Source organism: Dipodomys spectabilis, unplaced genomic scaffold (assembly GCF_019054845.1).
Source record: "Dipodomys spectabilis isolate Male_0828 unplaced genomic scaffold, ASM1905484v1 ptg000015l, whole genome shotgun sequence".
In the NCBI taxonomy this organism is placed as follows: domain Eukaryota; kingdom Metazoa; phylum Chordata; class Mammalia; order Rodentia; family Heteromyidae; genus Dipodomys; species Dipodomys spectabilis.
In genome coordinates, this window is record NW_024870692.1 from 8,984,142 (window position 1) to 9,006,146 (window position 22,005).

Below are 22,005 nucleotides of genomic sequence, written 5' to 3' on the forward strand. Positions count from 1 at the left end.
GAGTGCCATCATACCTCTCATTCTACCTAGTTTTTATGTAAGCACTTGAAAAATTAACCAAATCACATCAAACTATAGGGCCTTTAAATCTTTCCTTAGGAAGTTGTTTTATCTCATAGTGAAGAATTTAACCTACCTTTTAAAATGTAACCTTATTTTAAAGATTTGTTTTAGAATTTACTTTAAGTGATTTTTAAGTCACTTTTTAAAAAATATTGAGTTTATGATGTATATTATTATGTTTAGTATGTATATTATTTTTTCCAAATTTGAAGGCAGTTGATATTACTAGGGTCAGAAGTTTACTATTTTTTAATTTTTTGTATCAAGAAATAATTTAATTTGAAACATTTTCAAGTAACATGTGAATGCTAATGGATGGCTAGGATGTCCTGGGATGAGAATTTGCATTTTGTTCATCTTCAGTTTTTGTAGCCATTGATACATTTTACCATTGCCTCTTTATTTTACTAAGTTTTAATGTAAGATAAATTTTCCTTTAATTTCTTTTCTAGAGGAAAGATATTTCTTATGAGTAATTAAATATCCAAAATGAGATAAGAAATAGACTAAACACGATTTAAGTCTTTATCTAACTTTTAAGTGATAGTTTTCTTTCTTCTCTTTTAAAATTGAACAACTGAAGAGTCAAAGAAGTAAAAATCCTATTAGTCAAGTTAAGCCTGTTCTACCTTCACAAATACAAACATCTTGCACAAATTCAGAAGCTCATAGGAGAGATGGTCTAACCGCTTCAGAGGCGTATGAAGAACTTCTAAACCAAAGACGACTAGAAGAAGACAGATACCGGCAACAGGATGATGAAATTGAGTTAAGAAATAGAAGAGTTACTAAAAAAACGAATGAAGGATTGGGCATTTCCAATACAAAACATCAAAGGTTTGCCAACAAGGCTTGTGTGCCAGAAAGAACATTGCGAAGATTTAATGAGGATCGTGTTTTTGACAAACAATATTCTAGAGCAGATCAAGATCCTGAAGTAAGTGAAGAAATGGACGAGAGGTTTAGATTTGAAAGTGATTTTGATAGAAGATTTATGAGAGTGTATACAAATGACAGGTATTTACATCTTTATTTTACTTTATATACTTAATATACTGTTATTGCTTTTTATTATTGCATTAGGGAGAAATGATTGAATTTACTATAATTCTAAGATACTATCAATTTTAAGAAACAGCATTTTATGGGCCACTGAGAGGAAAAACCATTCAAACACCATTTTATTTATTTATTTACTTATTTTTGCCCGTCTTGGGCTTGAACTCAAGGCCTGGACAATGTCTTTAAGCTTTTTTTTCCTCAAGACTAGTGCTCTACCACTTGAGCCACAGCACCACTTCTGGCTTTTTCTCTTTATGTGATACTGAGGAATCATATCCAGGGCTTCATGCATGCTAGGCAAGCAGTCTATCACTAAGCCACATTCTCAGCCCGGAACCCCATTTAAAATCTGGAAAAACTAAAGCCAATACCTTCATGTACAAGTAAATTGAAAATAAACATTCCCAAGAAAGGGAATGTCTGTTTCTCAGTCTTGGCATTGCAGTGAGTTACAAAACCAAAATCTTTGGGAATTTGAAGTATAAAGAAGTATTGATTGCTATTCATAGTTAAATTGATTGATAGTATCCCTAGATTATTGGCAGGGATAAAATAACTCTTTGCAATTACTTGATTTAAAACCAGGAGAATAGCTTCCCCATTTTATTTGTTAAAATATAGAGAAAAAGAATACCTTAACATAGATGAAATATAGTTTATTCTTTTAATGATTTAATACTCTTGAAGATCTTTATCAGTATATTTTAAAGTTATTTATTGAACATTTATTTAAGTGAAATGGCATCATTAAGTTTTTTAAATCAGATTTTCAGATGCTTTTCATTATTTTGAGTAATTCCTTTTATTTTCTTTGTCTTATCTTTTCTTTGTTTCTTTCTTCTCTTTCTTTCTTTTTCTTTTCCTTTTCCTTTTTCTTTTTCTTTCTCTCTCTCTCTCCTTCCTTCCTTCCTTCCTTCCTTCCTTCCTTCCTTCCTTCCTTCCTTCCTTCCTTCCTTCTTTCCTTCCTTCCTTCCTTCCTATCTATCCTGGGGCTAGAATTTAGGGCTTAGGTGATGTCCCTGAGCTTTTTTGCTCAAGGCTAGCATGGTATCACTTGAGCCACCACTCTACTTTTTTTGGGTAGATAAGTATTTTTTGGAAATAAGTATTTCATGTATTGTCCTGCCCTAGCTGGCTTTAAACTGTGGCATCAAACTTCATTCCTCAGATCTCAGCCTCCTGAGTAGCTAGGATTACAGGCATGAGCCATCAGTGCCTGGCTCTGACACTGATTTCTTAGATTTTAATTTTAGAAATCTCAAAAAGTTTCTAACAGGGATAATTAAGAATGATTAAATGCTAAATTTATTAGATGGATGTTTGGGAGTCTTCTTTATTGAAAGGAAGTTTAGTGAATGCAACAAGTTCCACAGAATTGTACAGATATTTTTCCTAGAGAATAAGATGGCTAGACTATGAGTTAGTTCATTGATAGAGCTGTCACCTATCATTCATTAAGGCCCTGAGTTTGCCATTGGAAAAAGAAAAAAGTTGTACATGAATTCAACATGGCTAATAAGGCCTAACTAGCCCAGATCTTAAGTTCATTTTTAAAAAAGTGGGTAACTTTCCAAACTATCAGTTACTGTGATTTCAGCTCACGGACCAATAACTCAAATTGCTTGCACCATTGTTACTCAACTACTTAAGACAGCCCTTTAGCTCTAATTTTTTGCTATTATTTTGGAGAATAGTCTTTTTTTTTTTTTTAGGCTGCCTTCGAACCTCAATGGATTATAGAATTGAAATAACCAGTGTCAAGCTCTATTTTTTAAAATAAGATCTTGTATTAGTTACTTTAAATAGTAATTCTAAATTTAAAAATGGTGAGCACAGTTATATTAGTTGTTTAATAAAAGGATGCCTGAAGGTTTTTATGAAATTCTTTTAGTGTAATGTATATTTATGTTCTTTTTCTTGGCCTCTTAAACATTTCTTTGATATTGATTTCATTCTAATTATCAGTGACAGGTGACTTAAAATTTTGTAATGAATATTTTGTGTCTAGTGTAAGGCTCACGTTAGAAAATCTTTCATATGGCTGTAGTTTTACTATTGTTTTATCAGAGGCATTTGATGTGCATAAATATAATGATTGATTAAATTGAGTTTGGCATATGCCTTGAAAATGACTTCTTGGACATGGTGCTTGCTTTATATTATTTATATATGCTAAAGAGTCTATTAAAATTTTTAGTTTGAATAATTTGGAAATAACTACATAAAGAACCTAGAATTATAAGTCTAAATATTATCTTTGGACAACTCAGCAGAAAATTCAGGAAGCCAGAATTTCTTGGGTAAATTTTATAATAAATTTTTGTATTTCTAAGTGACCGTTAATTCTGAGATCCCAAGTTATATTAAAATTTTAAAAGAATTTTATTGAAATAGTTGGACACCAGGTATTGATTCTGCCAGAAACATAGGAACACTTTTAATCTTTCAGCATCTTCTTCATTTTTTTCCTTCAAGGTTTTATTTTTTTGTTTTATAGGCTTCATGATAGAGTTCTTTCTCCTTGTTGGCTAGGCTTATTCCATTTTTATTTTATTTTTTGTAGCCATTGTTAATGGCTCACTTGTATCCTGTTCATCATTGATATAAAGAAAAACATGTTTGTTGATTTGGGGATATATTATGCTCTGTTGCTGAAGGCATCTTTTGGCTCTAGGAGAGGTGTGTGTGTTTGTGTGTGTGTGTGTGTGTGTGTGTGTGTGCGCGCGCGCTTGCACGCACGAGTGCGCACGTGCACGTGTATGACTAGTCTTTGGGCTTGACCTTGGGGGCTTGGGAATTGAGCTTTTGTGCTCAAGGTTTATCTATTGCTCTGCTATTTTAGCTACAGCCTCATTCTCACTTTTTTTAAAATATATTTTTTATTGTAAAAGTACTGTACAGAAGGGTTACAGTTACATGAGTAAGGTAATGAGTACATTTCCTATTGAGCATTGTTACCTCCTTTATTTTTCCCCTACCATTCCTTCCCTCTCTACCTCCCCAACTCCTCCTTCCTCCCCTAAGTTGTAAAGTTCATTTTCAACATAGTGTCTTATACCTCTCATTGTTACAATGGGTCAGCCTGTATCCTTATTTCAGCATTTTGTTATTTCCCTTCCCCTCCCCAAATTAGAAAAATGTATATACAAGATGCAGGGCATCTACATCAAATACAGTGAAAACGGGTTTTACTGTGGGGGAAGAACATACAAGAGAAACAAAAAAAACATCACATAGTACAGTTTTGATACATTAAATCAATAGCAAGAATGAAAAAACTACTTGTGTCCCTGTCTTGGGGTTCATTTTATTAGCATCATCTTATATGGTCATATGTACATAGCTTTTGACCTTTTCTGCTTGTCCTAGACATATACTAGTTATTGCAAATAAGGGAAACCATGGGACTTACGTTTCTTTGGGCCTCGCTTATTTCACTTAATATAATTTTTTCCAAGTCTTTCCATTTCCTAACAGATGGGGCGGTGTCATTCTTTCTGATGGAGGCATAGAATTCCATTGTGTATATATACCACATTTTCTTGATCCATTCATCTACTGAGGGGTATCTGGGTTGGTTCCAAATCTTAGCTATGGTAAATAATGCTGCAATGAACATAGTTTTGCTGGTAGCTTTAGTATAGCCTTGTTTGTGATCATTTGGGTAAATGCCCAAAAATGGGATTGCTGGGTCATAGGGGAGCTCTATGTATATGTAGCCTTTTGAGGAACCTCCATACTGCTTTCCAAAGTAGTTGAACAAGTTTATACTCCCACCAACAATGCAGTAGGGTTCCCCTTTGGCCTCACACCCTCCAGTAGCTGTTGTTATTAGAGTTCTTGATTTTTGCCATTCTAACTGGGGTGAGGTGGAATCTCAATGTTATTTTGATTTGCATTTCTTTTATGGCTAGGGAAGTTGAGCATTTCTTCATGTGTCTATTGGCCATTCTTATTTCCTCTTCAGAGAAGTTTGTCTTAAGTCTTTAGCCCACTTGTTTATGGGCAGTTGTTTCTTTGACGATTTGTTGTTGGGGAATTTAATTTTTTGAGTTCTAAGTATATTTTAGATATGAGACCCCTTGTCTATTGTATGGCTAGTGAAAGATCTTCTCCCAATGTGGGCTTTCTATTATTCTTGTTAGCTATGCAGAAGCTCTATAGTTTCATGCAATCCCATTTGTCCAACCTTTCTTTGATTTGTTGTGTTTCTGGGTCTTTATTAAGAAGATTTCAGCCCGTGCCAGGGAGCCCTTTAGTTTCTCCTATTTCCTCCTATAATGTTTTCAGGGTGTCTGCTTTGATCTTGAGGTCTTTGATCCATTTGGAGTTGATTCTGGTGCAGGGTGATATAGAAGGATCTAACTTTAGTTTTCTACAGGTGTTTAACCAATTTTGCCTGCACCATTTACTGAACAGTCTTTTTCCCATTCTGTTTTTTAGCTCCCTTATCGAAGATTAGGTGGCTGTAGGTCTGTGGGTTCATTTCTGGGTCTTCAGTTCTATTCCATTCATTCTCAGGTCTGTTCTTGTGCCAGTACCAAGCTGTTTTGATTCCAGCCTCATTCTTCAATAAAATAGAAGAAGCAACCCAAAAATTCATATGGAACAATAAAAGACCCAGATAGCAAAAACAATCCTTAGCAGAAAGAACAGTATTGGAGGAATATCAATACCAAATTTCAAACTCTACTGCAATTCTTGCTTTTTGCTGGTTAATTGGAGATAAGAATCTCACACACTTAGCTATCCAAGATGGCTTCCAACCACAGTTCTTAGATCTCAGCCTCCTGAGTAGCTAGCTAGGAGCAACAGACAGGAGCAACCAGTACCTGGCTAACTGTAGGAATTTTGAGATGGAACCTTTGGGGTCTTTTTAGGTATAGGGTCATATGATTTGCAAATGAGGATAGTTTGCTTTCTTTCTTCCCTATTTAGGCCTCTCTTATTTCTTTTTATCTTATTGCTGTGGATATTGCATAAGAGTTTGTTACTGTTTAGTAGAGGAAATGGTTTCAGTTTTTCCTTTGTTGAGAATTGATGTTGACTCTGTTTGTGATACATGGCTTTTATAATGTAAAGTAATTTCCTTTACTCCCAACTTCTTTTCTCTTTTTCTTTTCCCTCCCTTTCATATTTTTCCTTTTGTGCCTTCCTTTCCCTCTTGAGGCTTGAACTTAGAGCCTCATGCTCTCACTTGGCCTTTTTTGTCATGGCTGACACTCTACCACTCATGTCACACCTCTAGTTCTGTCTTTTTGCTGTACTTAGGGACAGAAATCACTTGAATATGTGTTTCTAGGATGTTTTTGCACCTTGATTCGCAGAACCAAGTCTTCTGAGTAGCTAGGATTACAGGCCTGAGCCACTGGTGCCCAGCTTCTTCTCATAGTTTCTTCATAGCTTTTATCATTGAATGATGTTTTATTTTGTCAAAGGCCTTGTTCTGCATCAACTGAAATGATCATTTTGTCATTTTGTTCATGTGGTTATTAATGTTTATTGATTTACATATGTTAAGCTAGCCTTGCATTTCTGGAATGAAATCAACTTCATCATAATATATGCTTTTTTGATAGGTTATTTAGTTTTATTTTATTGAGAATTTGAGGTGAATTTTATTTTATTGAGAATTTGTGTATCTGCTCATCTAAATAATTAGCCTATTATAGTTTTGTGTGTGTGTGTGTGTTTGTGTGTGTGTCTTGGTTTGGTTTTGAAATGAGTGTAATGCTAGTAGGTTCATAGAATGAGTTTGGCAATATTTATTCCTTGCTTGGAATGGAGAAATTTGAGAGTATTGGTCTCCTTAAAAATCTTGTAGAATTTAGCTAGAATCTATGGAGTCTTGAGCTTTTCTTTGTTGGGAGATTTTCCTTTTTATGTTTTGGTCTCTTGTTATAGATCTGTTTAGATGGTTTATGTACCCTTGGTTCAATTTCGTATTTGAGATTATCTAGATATGTATCCGTTTCAAATAGACTTTCCAGTATATTTGACTAAAGGTTTTTGAAATATTGGATTTCACTTGTGTTTGTTGTAAAATCATCATTTTTGTCTCTGGGTTGTTTCTTTGTTTTTTTTTTTTTTTTTTTTTTTAACTGTGAAAATACCATACAGAGGAGTTACAGTCACATGGGCATCTTTGTTTTTTTCTTGTTGAATCATTTTTCTTTACTGGTTAGATTGGGTAAAGGTTTGTCAACTGTATATTATCTTTTTATAGAGCCAATGTTTGTTTGTTTATTTATTTATTTATTTATGCTGGTCGTGGGCCTGAACTCTGGGCCTGGGTGCTGTCCCTCAGCTCTTCAGCTCAAGGCTAGTGCTCTGCCACTTGAGCCACACCACCACTTCCGGCTTTTTCTGCTTATGTGGTGCTGAGGAATCGAATCCAGGGCCTTATGGGTGCAAGACAAGCACTCTACCACTGAGCCACCTTCCTAGTCTCCATTGTTTCATTTTTTTTAGTCTCACTTTCATTGATTTTTTTTTCCCCCTAGTCTTTATTTTTCAGTTCCTTCTGCTGGTTTTATGTTTAGCTAAATCCTTGTTGTTGCTTTTTTTTTTTTGTGTGGAATTTGAGGTATATCATTAAAAGTATTAATTTGAGATCGCTTAGTTTCATTAATGTGTGTACTCAAAGTTATAAGGTACTTAGCGAAGCAGAGGGAGGAGTCTGCTCTGTCTTCCCAGGATGGAACTTAAAAAAGTTACAAACTTTCTCTTAGAACTTCTTTTGTTGTATCCCAGAAGGTTTGGGAGGTTGTTTCAATTTTCATTGAATTCTAGGAACTTTGATTTTTTTCCTTTTATTTCTTTTGTTACCTCATCTTTTAGCAGTGTTTTATCCAGTCTCTGTGAGTATGAAATTTTTCTATAGTTTCTTTTCCTGTTAACCTCTAGTTTTATTCCATTATGATCTGATAAAATTCAGGAGATTATTTCAGTTTTCTTGTATTTGCTGAGACTTACTTTATATCCTAGGATTTAATCTATTTTGGAGGAAGTTCCAGGGACTGCTAAGGAGAATGTGTCTTTTGCAGCTGCTAGATGCAATATTCTGTAAATTTCTTTTAAGTCCAATTGACCTATGGTGTCACTTAAATCTGATTTTTTTTTAAATAACCTACCTCTTAGTGAGAGTGGGTATTGAGGTCATCTACATTTATTATTGAGTTGGAGTGTGTGTGTGTGTGTGTGTGTGTGTGTTTGTTTTAAGTGCAATTATGTTTAACAATTTTGGTTTGAAGTCTGTTGCATATGGTTATAGCTGCTCTTGCCTGTTTTGAGTCTGTTTGCTTGGAAGATCTTTTTCTAGCTTTTCACCCAAAGTCAGTTTGTTTTGTCAAATAGTTACATTTTTTATAGAAAACAAATGGTTATATGTTGCCTTTTTATCCAATTTGCACCATTCTGTCTTTTAATTGGAGAATTGAGTCTGTAGATATTGAGTATTAAAATTGTTTTAGCTTAATTTCTCAGTTTTTAAAAGTTTGTACTGCTTTAGATAGCTTTTTACTACATCAGTTAATTAACTTTTGTGTGTTAGGTTTTAGGTTCCCATAGTGACTCTCAGGTTTGGTGATTCTATAGAAAGACTCAAAAGGTTTTGTATCTAGCTGTGGTTTATTACAGAAATGAATACAAAGGAAACCCAGCAAAGGGAAAGTGTTCATGGGATATAGTCACAAGGAAACAAGACACTAATTTCTAAGAGTCCAGTGAAAGGGTATACAAGAGATGGTTAATTTCTCCAGCCTTGAATTGTGATAGCATGGGGAAGTGTCTACCAGGAATCCTATTAGAGACTCAGTGCTCATGGAAAGGCTGATAATGTTAGGGCTGGTAATGTTAGGCACCCTTTTTAGTATGTACTAAAATTCAAGGCTCCCTGAAGGAAAGCAGGTATTTTGTCATAGACTGTATTGTTGGTACAAGTAGTTTATGTGAATCTAGTGTTACTAGTTCTGGCAGTGGTGGGAACCATCCTAAACACTGTATTTTTTCAGGTGCTAGGAGAGCCTTGCTTTTGCAATCAGCTTTTCTTTTTTTTTTTAATTTAATTTAATTTTTGTGAACATTCTATACAGAGGGGTTACAATTATATGGGCAGGATAATGCGTACATTTCTTATCAAGCATTGCAGCCTCCTCCTTTGTTTACCCTTCACATCCCTTCCCTACCTCCCCCCTACCCCCTCACCACCCAGTCCTCCCCCCCTCGCCCTCCCCCCACCAACGTTGTAAAGCTCGTTTTCGACATGACCCTGTACTTCTCATTGTTGCAACAGGTCCACCTGTATCCTTAAACGACTTGTTTTTCCCCATCTCCTCCACAAGTTATACTGACATCAAATATAGTGAAAGCAGGGGTTATACTATGGGGGAGGGACATACAAAGCAACAAAAAGATAATCTTATAAATGCATTAGAAACAAATGCATGAAATAAAAAAGCATTAAAATACATATCTAAGGGTTCATTTTCCTAACATCACATTATCTGACCTTTTCCGCTTGACTCATACATATACTAGATATTGCAAATAAGGGAAACCATGGGACCTATGTTTCTTTGGGCCTGGCATACTTCACTTAATATAATTTTTTCCAAGTTTTTCCATTTCCTAACAAATGGGGCAGTGTCATTCTTTCTGATGGAGGCATAGAATTCCATTGTGTATATATACCACATTTTCTTGATCCATTCATCTACTGAGGGGTATCTGGGTTGGTTCCATATCTTAGCTATGGTAAATAATGCTGCAATAAACATAGTTGTGCTGGTAGCTTTAGTGTGGTCTTGTTTGTAAACATTTGGGTAAATGCCCAAAAGTGGGATTGCTGGGTCAGAGGGGAGCTCTATGTGAAGTCTTTTCAGGAACCTCCGTACTGCTTTCCAAGTGGTTGAACAAGTTTACATTCCCACCAACAATGAAGTAAGGTTCCCTTCTGTCCACATCCCCTCCAGCATCTGTTGTTATTAGAGTTCTTGATTATAGCCATTCTAGCTGGGGTGAGGTGGTATCTCAATGTTGTTTTGATTTGCATTTCTTTTATGGCTAGGGAGGTTGAGCATTTCTTCATGTGTCTATTGGCCATCCTTCTTTCTTCTTCAGAGAAGTTTCTCTTCAAGTCTTTAGCCCACTTATTGGGCAGTTGTTTCTTTGAGGATTTGTTGTTAGGGGATTTAATTTTTTGAGTTCCAAGTATATTTTAGATATGAGACCTTTGTCCGTTGTATGGCTAGTGAAGATCTTCTCCCAATCTGTGGGCTTTCTATTGATCTTGCTAGCTATGTCCTTTGCCATGCAGAAGCTCTGCAACTTCATGCAATCCCATTTGTCCAACCTTTCTTTGATTTGTTGTGTTTCCGGGTGCAATCAGCTTTTCTATGATAGGTAGTTTCAGTGCTCTAAATCTTCATAGGTGTATTTGTATGAATCTAGAGTATATAAATCGGTGTCTAGCACTGTCACCTACATATTTGAATTTGAATTATTTAAATGGTAGAACTAGGTAATGATACTAAATGTGTCAATTTAAAAAAGGTTTGAGTAGGCTTTTAGGTTAGATAAAAATCAACTATTTCAAAATAATGTGTGAAATTTATATAGATAAAAGTGGGAGTCATTGATGTATCATGCCAGTTTGTAATTATTAAAAGCCAAAAACTGATTCTCCACAGATGATGCCTATAGCTTGTGTGGTGGAAGCAAAGTGAAGACTTTTATATGTTGATTCTATGGAGAATAAGTTCTTTTTTTTAAATTTAAAAATTGCAAATTTTGCTAGTATGATAGTGAAATTCATCTTAAATATTGAATAATACTTGAACAACCATATTTCTGTAATTCCTCTTGAGAAAGACAATATAATTTACAAATTCCACAACAACAAAGAAATATGACTTATTAAATGCTAATTTTCATGGATGCTAATCAATGTTGGTGTAAAAGTCATGTTGGTTTCTCTGGTGTCACAAATTAAATTAGAAAACAATCAGTGTTTGCCAAATGGAAAAAAATTTAATTGAAAAACTTTTTTTATTTTTAAAATTGTTTTTGAAAAGAGAATAAAAATATTTTCATCTTTTGTCGCTTATGACCTTGTAAGTAAACTGAGCCAATCATTTTCTGTGCATTGATTATGTTAGACTATTTCTAAAAATAATGTGTCCTATTCTTTTGATAATATTCTTTCATGTCAAGTGTTAGCAAATGTCATCATTGTCTCTATTTGGTTTAATGTTAAGACTGCTCATCTCTTTTATGTTCAGTTCGTTGTATATATGTGAAATAATTTCCTAGAATCCATAATTTTGACTTCAAAAGAAATCTCATTTTGAATTTTGTATATAATTTTCATGGGTGCAGGAACTATATATATCCAGTGCTCAGAATAGTACTTGCCATGCAGAAAGTGCTTCATAATTCACTTACTAAATGTGTGATTAAAAAAAGTATAAAGCCTGGTGTAGTGGCGTATGCCTATAATCCTAGCTACTTGAGAGGTAGAGATAAAGAGATCTTGGTTTAAGACCATACTGGGCAAAAAGTTTGAGACACACCATCTCAACCAATGTTAATATGTGCCTATCTATAATCTCAACTCTATAAGAAGTCTAAAAGGGATAACTGTGGCCTAGGTGACCTATATAAACACAAGACCCTATTAAAAAAATAAAGCAAAAAGGGCTAAAGGGCAGTCTCAAATGGTAGAGTACCTGCCTAACAAGTGCAAAGCCTGAGTTCAAACCCCAGGACTGCCATAAAATTTTTTTTAGTGTATTAAACCATGCTTTAACATGTGTCATATAAGTATATCCTTTCATGGCTTTTTAAAAAAATTTTTTGTCGGTGGGGCCTGAACTCTGGGCCTGGGCGCTGTCCCTCAGCTCTTCAGCTGTAGACTAGGGCTCTACCACTTGAGCCTCAGCCCCACTTCCTGCTTTTTCTGCTCATGTGGTGCTGAGGAATTGAACGAGGCCCTCATACATGTAAGGCAAGCACTCTACCACTGAGCCACCTTCCCAGCCCCATCCTTTCATGTTTTAGTTTAGCCTCCTGATTGCTGGGATTGCAGGTATGTTGCCACCACACCCAAACAGAAAAATATATTTGAATTTTGTTATTTTGAAATGAAAAACTTCTGAAAGTTGTATTTAAATAATTTATAATAAAATATTAAAAAAACCAAAAGGCTATTAGGGGCTGGGAGTGTAGCTTAGTAGTAGAGTGCTTTCCTAGAATTTATGAAGTCCGGTAAAGAAAATTCTAAACTCTTAAGTTTATTGTTAACCAGCAGATCAAACTGAATAAATCTCACTTGAATTGAGAATGTGTTTATAAAAGATGTCTTCATAACACTTTGCTTCCTTTAATGTTTCCAATATTAAATGTTAAAACTCCAAACAAAGAGATATAAGAAGGTCCACTGTGTGTGGAACATGTTGTGTAAGCTAATATGTTTTTAAGGATTCATGGAAACAGACGAGGGTATATGACTCCTATGGAGAATGATGATGATGTTACAGAGCAGTCAAACATACGAATTTCATCTGCTGGAAATAAAAGGTATAGTATGTAATATAAATTCTGGCCCTAAGTCACTACATAATGAACTAACTAACACATGTCTAAAACTGGCTTACCGAAAAATAGGGAGGTATAGTATATTAACAGGGTTCCTTGCTTAGTGAGAAAGAAAACAGGGTAAGGAGATAATACTTTATGGCTTTTTTGTTTGTTTGTTTGCAGTGCAGGTGATAGAACTCAGGGTCTTGTGTATGCTAGCTAGATAAGCACTCTACCACTAAGGTCTATCCCAAGCCCTACATCATTTCTTTTGAAGAACACGTTTTTGTTTCTAAAACTTGCCAGGGTGTTCTGAATTTTTACCTATAATATGTAATTCATATATATATATATATATATATATATATTTATATATGTGTGTACCTGAAATAATGAAAAGAAAAATGGACTAATAATGAATTTAAAATATTTTTGAGTCATAGTGATAGAACGTGACAAAATAAAGGAAAAATCCTAAATTCTGTAGTTAAGTACTTTTTAAACTTTATTTTTGGTGGTACTTTTGTTTGAACTCAGGACTTCACACTTGCTAGACAGACATGCTGCCACTTGAGCTATATCCTCAGCCCTCAAAACTTTACTTTTGTCTTTTAGCTTACTGAGTAGATACCTTTATGCATACTTTTTATGATTATTTCTTATATAGTTCTGTCTATAGAAAAGAAAGTTTATGATTTTGTGGCTTTCCTGTGTCATATGTATGTATTAATTTTTCTTTTTTTTACATTTTAGAAGGGGATTTATTTAAGAAATAAAACGTGGCAGGACACTTCATTGGCATCTTTACATAGTACAATAGACAATGATAACACATTTTGGTATACTATTGATTATCACATGGGTATAACAGTTAAAGAGTAAATGAACTATATTCATAAAGAAATAGCCCCCAAAGCCAATTTTATATGCCTGTGTTTTTGTGGCTGGGCCTTGTGTGCATCCAGCTTTGTAATTGTGGTCATCTGAAAAGCAGAGAATCTACATTTTCTGATGAGAGGATCAAAACTGTGATGGGTTTCACAGAATACAAGGTGGCCCAGATAGTGGAGATCTCAAGAAATTGTGTCTTTCACAAATAGAGGTGTACAAAAACAACTTTTCTTCATTTATTGAGGAAGTGTTATTGTTTTTATGGTACACACAATACGTACAAACTGAAAAGTTTCCCTTAAATTTTGACAAGACCATTATGGGATATTATGCACTTAGAGATGTTTGAAATGGAAGTTGGGTCCATACTCCATGCCAGGCACAAAGAATACCCCCTGTCCAGAATCACATCTGTTCAACTAATACTATAATTTGGTTTAATCCAGAAAATGTTTGGGAATAATGCAAATATAATGAAGTAGCTGAAATGTTTTGAGCACTGTCAGATTTTAAACAATGAGCATCATTTCATTTAATCCTTGGCAAATTTATGAGGAACCATTATCTATATTTCACAAGATTTAACAGGGCAGAGCTATGATTTGACCCTTGACTTCTGACTATAGTGAACCTTGGCTCCTGGCTGGGTTATTTGCCTACCATATCAGTCCTGCATTCTTAGGATCAGTTAGGATCACTCAGCATCCCTCTGCATATTTCTACAGTATTAATATTTGTACAGAAAAAAATAAGACATCAAAGTAGAAAGGGAATTAGGGAAGAGGAAGAAGACAGGGAGAAGAGGGGATAAGAAAAGAAGTGAATGACCAAAGTGTAGTATGTAGTATATGCATGTATAAAAATGCAACAGTGGAAAAAAAAATGCTACAGTGAGGGCAGGGTAGGTGGTTCAGAGGTAGCGCGCTTGCCTTGCATTCATGAGGCCCTGGGTTCAATTCCTCAGCACCACATAAGCAGAAAAAGCCAGAAGTGGTACTGTGGCTCAAGTGATAGAGTGCTAGCCTTGAGCTGAAGAGCTGAGGGACAGCGCCCAGGCCCAGAGTTCAGACCCCATGACCAACACTGTCCTCCCTCCCAAATGCTACAACGGGACTCATTCTGTACAACTAATATACAACAACAAAAAGAATAAATGGGTTTAGTCTATACTAGTCTATAGTCTATAATGAGGAAAATATGATTATCAAGAAAGCTGTCTTTTAAAGTAAGAACATAAGAGAATTTGCTATTTGGTTATAATTTTCTTCTTTTTTTGAGAGAGAGCTATTGTTCTTTTCCCCTTATGCCTGTCTTTGAAAGAAGAGTATCTTTTAGGATTAATCTTTTCCAAGTGTCTGTATAGGTTGTGCTCTCACTTTTTTAGGACTTGTATATGCTTGCCTTAACTTTTCTTCCTGGATAAATGTTTTTATTAAAAATATTTTAATTTTTGAATTTACAGAGTTAGTGAAGTAAGTTGAAGGAAAAGATCATATTTTTATTACTTAAATATATTAGGGTATCACTTTTTAAAAAAATGAAGCACCATGGTTTTACCTTTTAAAAATATGTAAATATTACAGTGTTGATAGCACTGCGATGGGCCAGTAACTCATATCTATCTGTGTGTGTGTGTGTGTGTGTGTGTGTGTGTGTGTGTGTGTGTGTGTGTGTGTGTGTGTGTGTGTGTGTGTGTGTGTGTGTGTGTGTGTGTGTGTGTGTGTGTACGTACCACCAGTGCCTGGCTTCATATCTAGATTTTACTTTTTGAGAATTATCTGGATTTTAATATTTTCTTTTTATTTTAGTGCTCGGGATAATGAGCCATCCACGTCTGCTAATCAAGATATCTGTAGTCCTTTTGCGGGGATGCTCTTTGGTATGTACAAAGCTTCTAGTTGATGAGACATTTGAAAAATGTTGAATAAAGGTCTTTCATGAAAACTCAGTATTAAGAACTATTACTTTTACCAGTAATATAAAACATTTGTTAAGTGCTTACTTTCTTATAAGAAATGGGCTAAATAAGTAAGCATTTTACTTGAATTGTATAATTATGTGCAAGTAGAGTCAAATAACTTAATGATGTACTTATCATTGTTAATAAATGAAATAACAGTTTCAGTCATAAGCTCTCTATTTTTATTTTATTCTTTGGGGCTGGAACTCAGGGCCTGCATTCTCAGTAATAAGCTTTTAATTTTTTTATGTTATTAGCCCCTTGTATACAAGTTTGTTTTTATTCTACTTTACATATGATGTTTTCTATATATATTGTTTTATCAGTTTACCAAAATTTGACTTGTGTTTTATTTCCATTTCTTTGAACTAATACCTTTTTCCTTTGTTCTTTCCATGTAGTTCCTGAGAACCTTTTTTGTTCAAATCTTGATGATATTTGAAATTTCTGTTTATTTTTTGTTTGAGGTCAAGTTCATTACTGAATATAAGTTAATATAATTACTGAATATAAGCTAATATAAAATATACTAGCATGTCATTGAAGCTAATATAAGTTGATTATATTAGCTTATATTAACTTGTACTGGGGTTTGAACTCAGGGCCTTATACATGGTTGTCTTGCTTGCTTTGCTGGCACTATCTCTTGAGCTTCTCTTTTAACCCAGCTTTTTGCCTGTTACTTTGGAGATGGAGTCCATCAGAGCTTTCTGCCTGAGCTGGCCTTGAACTTTGTTTTTCCAGATCTTAGCCTCCTGAGTAGCTAGGAATTCAGATGTGAGCCACTGGCATCCATTGTAAATACAAACTTTTTGATTTGCTGTGTTATTCGTGTTATGATTCAATTTGGAATAAGTTTGGAGAGACCCTCTTTTCCTGTTTGGGCCATTAAGTAAAAAAAAAAAAAGAGGTCTGTTCTTTTAATGGAAATTATTAGAAAGATTAATTGAAGTTTGGTTTTAGTAATGTATAAGGAAATTGGATAACATGCTAAGTTCATTCAACTGAAAAAAGTCAGCAACTTTAATTTTGATTTAGGGTCATATATTCTTAGACCTTTGTTTTCCTGAAATGGCTATATGTAATCTTAACATAATTCCTGTTACTCCGCTGGAAGCTTTACTGTTTCTGACATTTGTACTTGTTGGATAAATTCAGAGGTTTAATACCCACTGATAGTAGAAGACCAATAAATAATTAAGGCAGTAGACACAAACTGCCTGTTGATACCCTGTGATTTGTAGTGTTCAGATTGTATACATCTAGATTTAGAGCTAATTTTGTGAATAGTGATTTGTGAAGTAATATTTTCCCTTGGATCAAAAAATTTTGTTTTGTTTTTGTCAGTCATGGCGCTTGGGTGCTGTCCCTGTGCTCTTCAGCTCAAGGCGAGCGCTCTACCTCTTGAGCCACAGCGCCACTTTCGGTTTTCTAGTGGTTTATTGGAGATAAAGAGTCTCACAGACTTTCCTGCCCAGGCTGGCTTTGAACCGTGATCCTCAGATCTCCAGCCATCTGCGTAGCTAGGATTACAGACGTGAGCCACTGGCGCCCGGCTGATCAAAAAGTTTTTAACAGTTGGATTTTTACATAAGTGATACCAAGAGAAAGGTGCGTGCGCGCGCGCGCGCGCGCGCGCGCGCGCACACACACACACACACACACAGGTGTATGTATATATATGTATGTATGTTTATTTTTCTTCTTTGTAGTTGATGTTTGCTGAGTAGGCTGCTGATGTGGTTAACGTTGCTTATTGTGTATGTTAGTACTGGGGCTTGAACTTAGGGCCTGGGTACTGTTTCTTAGCTTTTTGCTCAAGGCTGGCACTGTACCACTTGAGCCATAGCTCCACTTCCAGCTTTTTGTGTTTAATTGGAGAAAAGAGTCTCACAGATTTTACTGCCCAAGCTGGTTTCGAACTTTGATCTTTAGCTCTCAGCCTTCTGAGTAGTTAGGATTATAGGTGTGAGCCACTATCACTTGCTAGTGTTAATTTTAAAGAGGTTATGTATGCTTGAGTGTATTGAGGAAAGTGGCTAAGACATTGTGAAATGCAAATAATCTATCTAAAGTTTGTGGTCCTCAGAAACGAAAGGAGATTCTTACGTGAAATGAATAGGAGAGGACGAGCAATGGAGGTTACATTGATATATTGGTACATTAGAAAAAACAAAAAAGGCATTTGGTTAGAATGGTCACTTGAAGAGACTTATGAAAGGTATTAAGGGGAGGTATTAACCAAAATCATGGAAAAAAAGGGAGTGAGGATTAGAATTTCTGTTATTTTGGAAAGTTTTCCACTAAAGGCAAATACTTGGGAATAAATAATCTATGTTATATTGACACATGATACAAACTCATATATTTTGAAATAGTTATGAAATAGTACTGATGCATGTGATTTTTTTCCTTCTGTACTTCTTCCATGTTCAGTAATTACTCTGAACAATTAAAAATAAAGCTTTAAAACTTTTTTAGTTGGATGTGATATGTAAAGGTTTTTTCCTACCATTGTCCAGGAGGTGAAGATCGAGAACTCATTCAGAGAAGGAAAGAGAAATATAGACAAGAACTATTGGAACAAATGGCTGAGCAACAGAAGAACAAGAGACGGTAATGAAAGGTTTGCATTTAGCACAACTGTTTTAACTTTAAAATTCATTCCTGTAAAATGACATGATGGTGAAATAAGGGGCTGCTTTTCCAAATATGATGTTTTGATTTGTAAATCATTTTATATTGCAGTCACCACATTGTCAATCAGCATGGCAATTGAGTTGTTCAATTTTTGATATAGAGTAGTATTTCATGTAACCTGAATGCCCTTTATATTATCCCCTATATAGTAACAAATATAAATGTCTTCTGTATTTTTCAGTATGGAATTGTAAGCATATTCAAATGTTTTTTTTTCTTTCATGCAATTGTTTCTAACATATTTATAAGATGATTTCTTTGTTGCTTTGTATGTCTCTCCTCCATGGTATAACCCCTGCTTTCACTGTATTTGATGTTGTTACAATTTGTGGAGGGGAAGGGAAAAAACAAATCCTTTAAATAGGGATACAGGTGGACCATTGAAACAATGAGATGTACCAGTCCTTATGTTGAAAAACAAACTTTACAACTCTGGTGCGGGGGGGGGGGGGGGGGGGGGGGGGGGGATCGGGTGGGAGGGCAAGGGAGGGGTTATGGGAAGGGATAGAAAGGGGAAACAAAGGAGGACGCAACAATGCTTGATAAGAAATGTACTTGTGGGGCTGGGAAAGTGGCTTAGTGATAGAGTGCTTGCCTTGCATGCATGAGGCCCTGGGTTCGATTCCTCAGCACCACATAAGCAGAAAAAGCTGGAAGTGGTGCTGTGGCTAAAGTGGTAGAGCACTAGCCTTGAGCTGAAGAGCTGAGGGACAGTGCCCAGGCCCAGAGTTCAGGCACCATGACTGGCAAAAAACAACAACAACAAAAAAATGTACTTGTTATCTTGCCCACGTAATTGTAACCCCTCTGTACAGTATTTTCACAATAAAAAAAAAAACAACAAAACACAAAAAACAAATGTGGTGACTTACAGGTATTTAATTGTGTATATTCCTCAGTGTGAAAATATTGTGAAATATTAGTTATAGCTTAAAATTATGAATAGAGTTCTAATTCTAGACAATTTGAGAGCTATTATCTTTTTGTTTTCATTGACCCTAAGAAGAAGTTATTATCTACTATGTGATATGAGCCCTCTTTAACATTTTTTTTCCTTAAAAATTCTTATTAGAATTTCTTTTTTTTTTTTTTAATTTTTTGTCCGTCATGGGGCTTGAACTCTGGGCCTGGGCACTGTCTCTGAGCTCTTCAGCTCAAGGCTAGCGCTTTACCACAGACCCACTTTCAGTTTTCTAAGTGGTTTATTGGAGATAAGAGTCTCCCAGCCTTTCGTGCCCTGGCTGGCTTTGAACCTCAATCCTCAGATCTCAGACTCCTGAATAGTTAGGATTACAGGCTTGAGCCACCATCACCCGGCTTATTAGAATTTCTAATAAGGAATTACAGTTAATTTTTTTTAGCTTTTTCATTGTGAACTGAAAATATATTTGGACCCTAAAAGAGGACTTTATAAATTACTTTGCCCTTGAAGTACCAGCACACTGGTTTTGAAATATTCTAAGTCACTTTTATTTAAGTTCTAATTTATTGTGTACTATCAGAAAATTTGTTTTTGATATTAAGGCTTTTGTCATTTAAAGGCATTGCATTTTGCTTATGAATTTAGTAGACTTGAGTGAAAGTCTGTTTCAACAGTGGTTATAATGTTGATAGTATTTATTATAACTTTTTAATAAATATAAAACTTTAATTTTGTTAGAGAAAAAGATTTAGAACTCACAGTTGCAGCTTCTGGAGTACAAGACCCTGAAAAATCGGTAAGCGTTCTTGGAATCTTTTAAAAATGTTCAATCTTTAATTCAAATTAGTCTTAAATGTGGTGGCATGTGGGGATAAGAGTATTGGGAAACTGAAAAAGTAGATCAATTTGAACAATAATAAACTAAATCTAGATCTCAAAAAATACAACTCAGAACTGTTACTATTATATAATTCTCTAGGAAAATTTTTAAACTTGTGTGTAATTCTTTTACTTTGTTTTAAATTATTTTACTTTGCATCATATGTGCTCTTCAAAAGAAAGTTTAATTTAGAATTAATTTAATATTTTTCTTGGTTATTTCTTGATTACCTTTCTTACTTGAGTGATCTTGAAAGAAATTGAAAATTTTAGTGCTAGTTTAAATATTTTAGTAATTGTTATTTATTGTAAAGCTAGAGAGATAATAATCTTATTTTTACTTTAATTTTGCAATTCTCATCATTAAGTGGAATGAATTTCTCTCATCAATGCAGTTAAGTAAGGAGGAGGTAACAATTTATTGCTCTTAACACAATGTACTTTTTTGTAGTTGAATATGTAGTATTTATTTGCTAAGGCAAATTTTTGTTTTCATTTTTAAATGGTGTTTAAAGCCTTCAATTTTGTTGAAGTTGAGTCTTTAAAAAGGATACAGAAAATCCTGAAAATTAAGCTTATTTGAATTGTTATTAGACTGTAGACAACTTTTGACTTACTTTTACTCTGTCTTCCATTTAAAAAACTTTAATATTGGGGTTGTAACTCAGTATCTTTTTATTGTACCTTGGAGTCTATCCCCAGCACCAATCCTCTTTCAAAAAAAATTTAGTACTGTGCCAGTATCTCCCCCATTTGCTCCTACTAGTTATAGAATAAAAACTTTACATTAAATAACCTTAGAAGTTATTCTCAATAAATTATGCCTCGTACAAGCATATAAGATAAATTCCAAAACATTTTTTCTTCTCAGTGAATACCTTTGAAGTAGATTTTGCAATCCAAAGTTTCCTTTTTATAATCTTGAACTTTTGAATGTAATATACTGGCATATTAAATTTTGTAGTTTCACAGATTTTTAAAATTTAACTTTGAACTTAAACTCATACAATGTCAAGTTGATTTATAAAAATGTATCAGTGTTAGAAGAGTTAAACATTGCTATTTGAGCTTACTTTTTGGTGCTCAAATTTTAGAAAAGGATATATGAATGATGCTATATGAGTCAAGATTAACACATTGGCCTGTGGCCAAACCCAGCTGCTGCATTTCTATAAATTTTCACTGCAGTAGAACAGTTTTCATTCTTTACATATTGTCTGGATGCTTTATCAGTACATTGGAGTAGGATCATTGGAAAAAGACCAGATGGCCTGAAAAATCTAATATATTTGCTGTCTGACCCTTTACAGAAAGTATTTACTCACCCTTTTCTACAGAATAATAACAGAAATTGTAATTAGTGGAGAAAGTATCATTTTGTTGTAGTATAATGGAAAATTTTTAATATCTGACTCTAGTTGTTGATTGTTTATTAATGGCAAGTCTTTAGGTGACTTATGTACTCCTCAGAGAGCTTCAGTTACTCATTTATAAAATAAGAATTAAATCTTTACAATCTTTTATAGCTGTAAAATTCTGTTTTATACTTAAGTGCTTGCCTGGATAGAGGATGTTTTGACGACCTTCTGTATTTAACTTAAGATTCTATGTAACAGCTTTTTTCCCCTCTTTATTTTAGCCCGATAGACTAAAGCAGTTTAGTACAGCACCAAGACAACGTGAAGATAAGATACCACCTGAGAGACCCAGAGTAGCTTTCCAGACACCTCTCCCTCCTTTATCTGCCTCATCTATTCCACCCATCCCATCAGCTCATTCTGTCCTTTCTCAAAATGAAGATTTGCCTAGTGGACTCCACAGCACTCTTGGTGAAATGGTGCCTCCCAGGTGCTTGTTTAAAATATAAGTTTTGTGTTTGGGAATTAGGTAAGGTATTGTTATATTTATAGATGTTTAGAAGGATATTCTGAAGCAGATGATACAGTCCTTT

General features: G+C 34.7%; 1 protein-coding gene across 9 annotated transcripts in view; it reads left to right on the forward strand.

Annotated features, from left to right (window-relative positions):
- Cspp1 (centrosome and spindle pole associated protein 1) overlaps positions 1-22,005 on the forward strand; it is a 122,551-nt gene that overhangs the window by 28,117 nt on the left and 72,429 nt on the right. For 7 of the 9 annotated variants that reach the window (XR_006145236.1, XM_042666373.1, XM_042666400.1 and 4 more), the window contains 6 exons: positions 647-1,080; positions 12,604-12,702; positions 15,402-15,472; positions 18,076-18,169; positions 19,914-19,971; positions 21,694-21,902. Coding sequence is in view for 8 of the 9 variants with exons in the window: in XM_042666373.1 (XP_042522307.1) it covers positions 647-1,080; positions 12,604-12,702; positions 15,402-15,472; positions 18,076-18,169; positions 19,914-19,971; positions 21,694-21,902 (965 nt within the window). In the remaining variant the exon portion in view is untranslated. The remainder of the gene's footprint in view (positions 1-646; positions 1,081-12,603; positions 12,703-15,401; positions 15,473-18,075; positions 18,170-19,913; positions 19,972-21,693; positions 21,903-22,005) is intronic. The other 2 variants (XM_042666393.1, XM_042666426.1) reach the window with 2 other exon arrangements.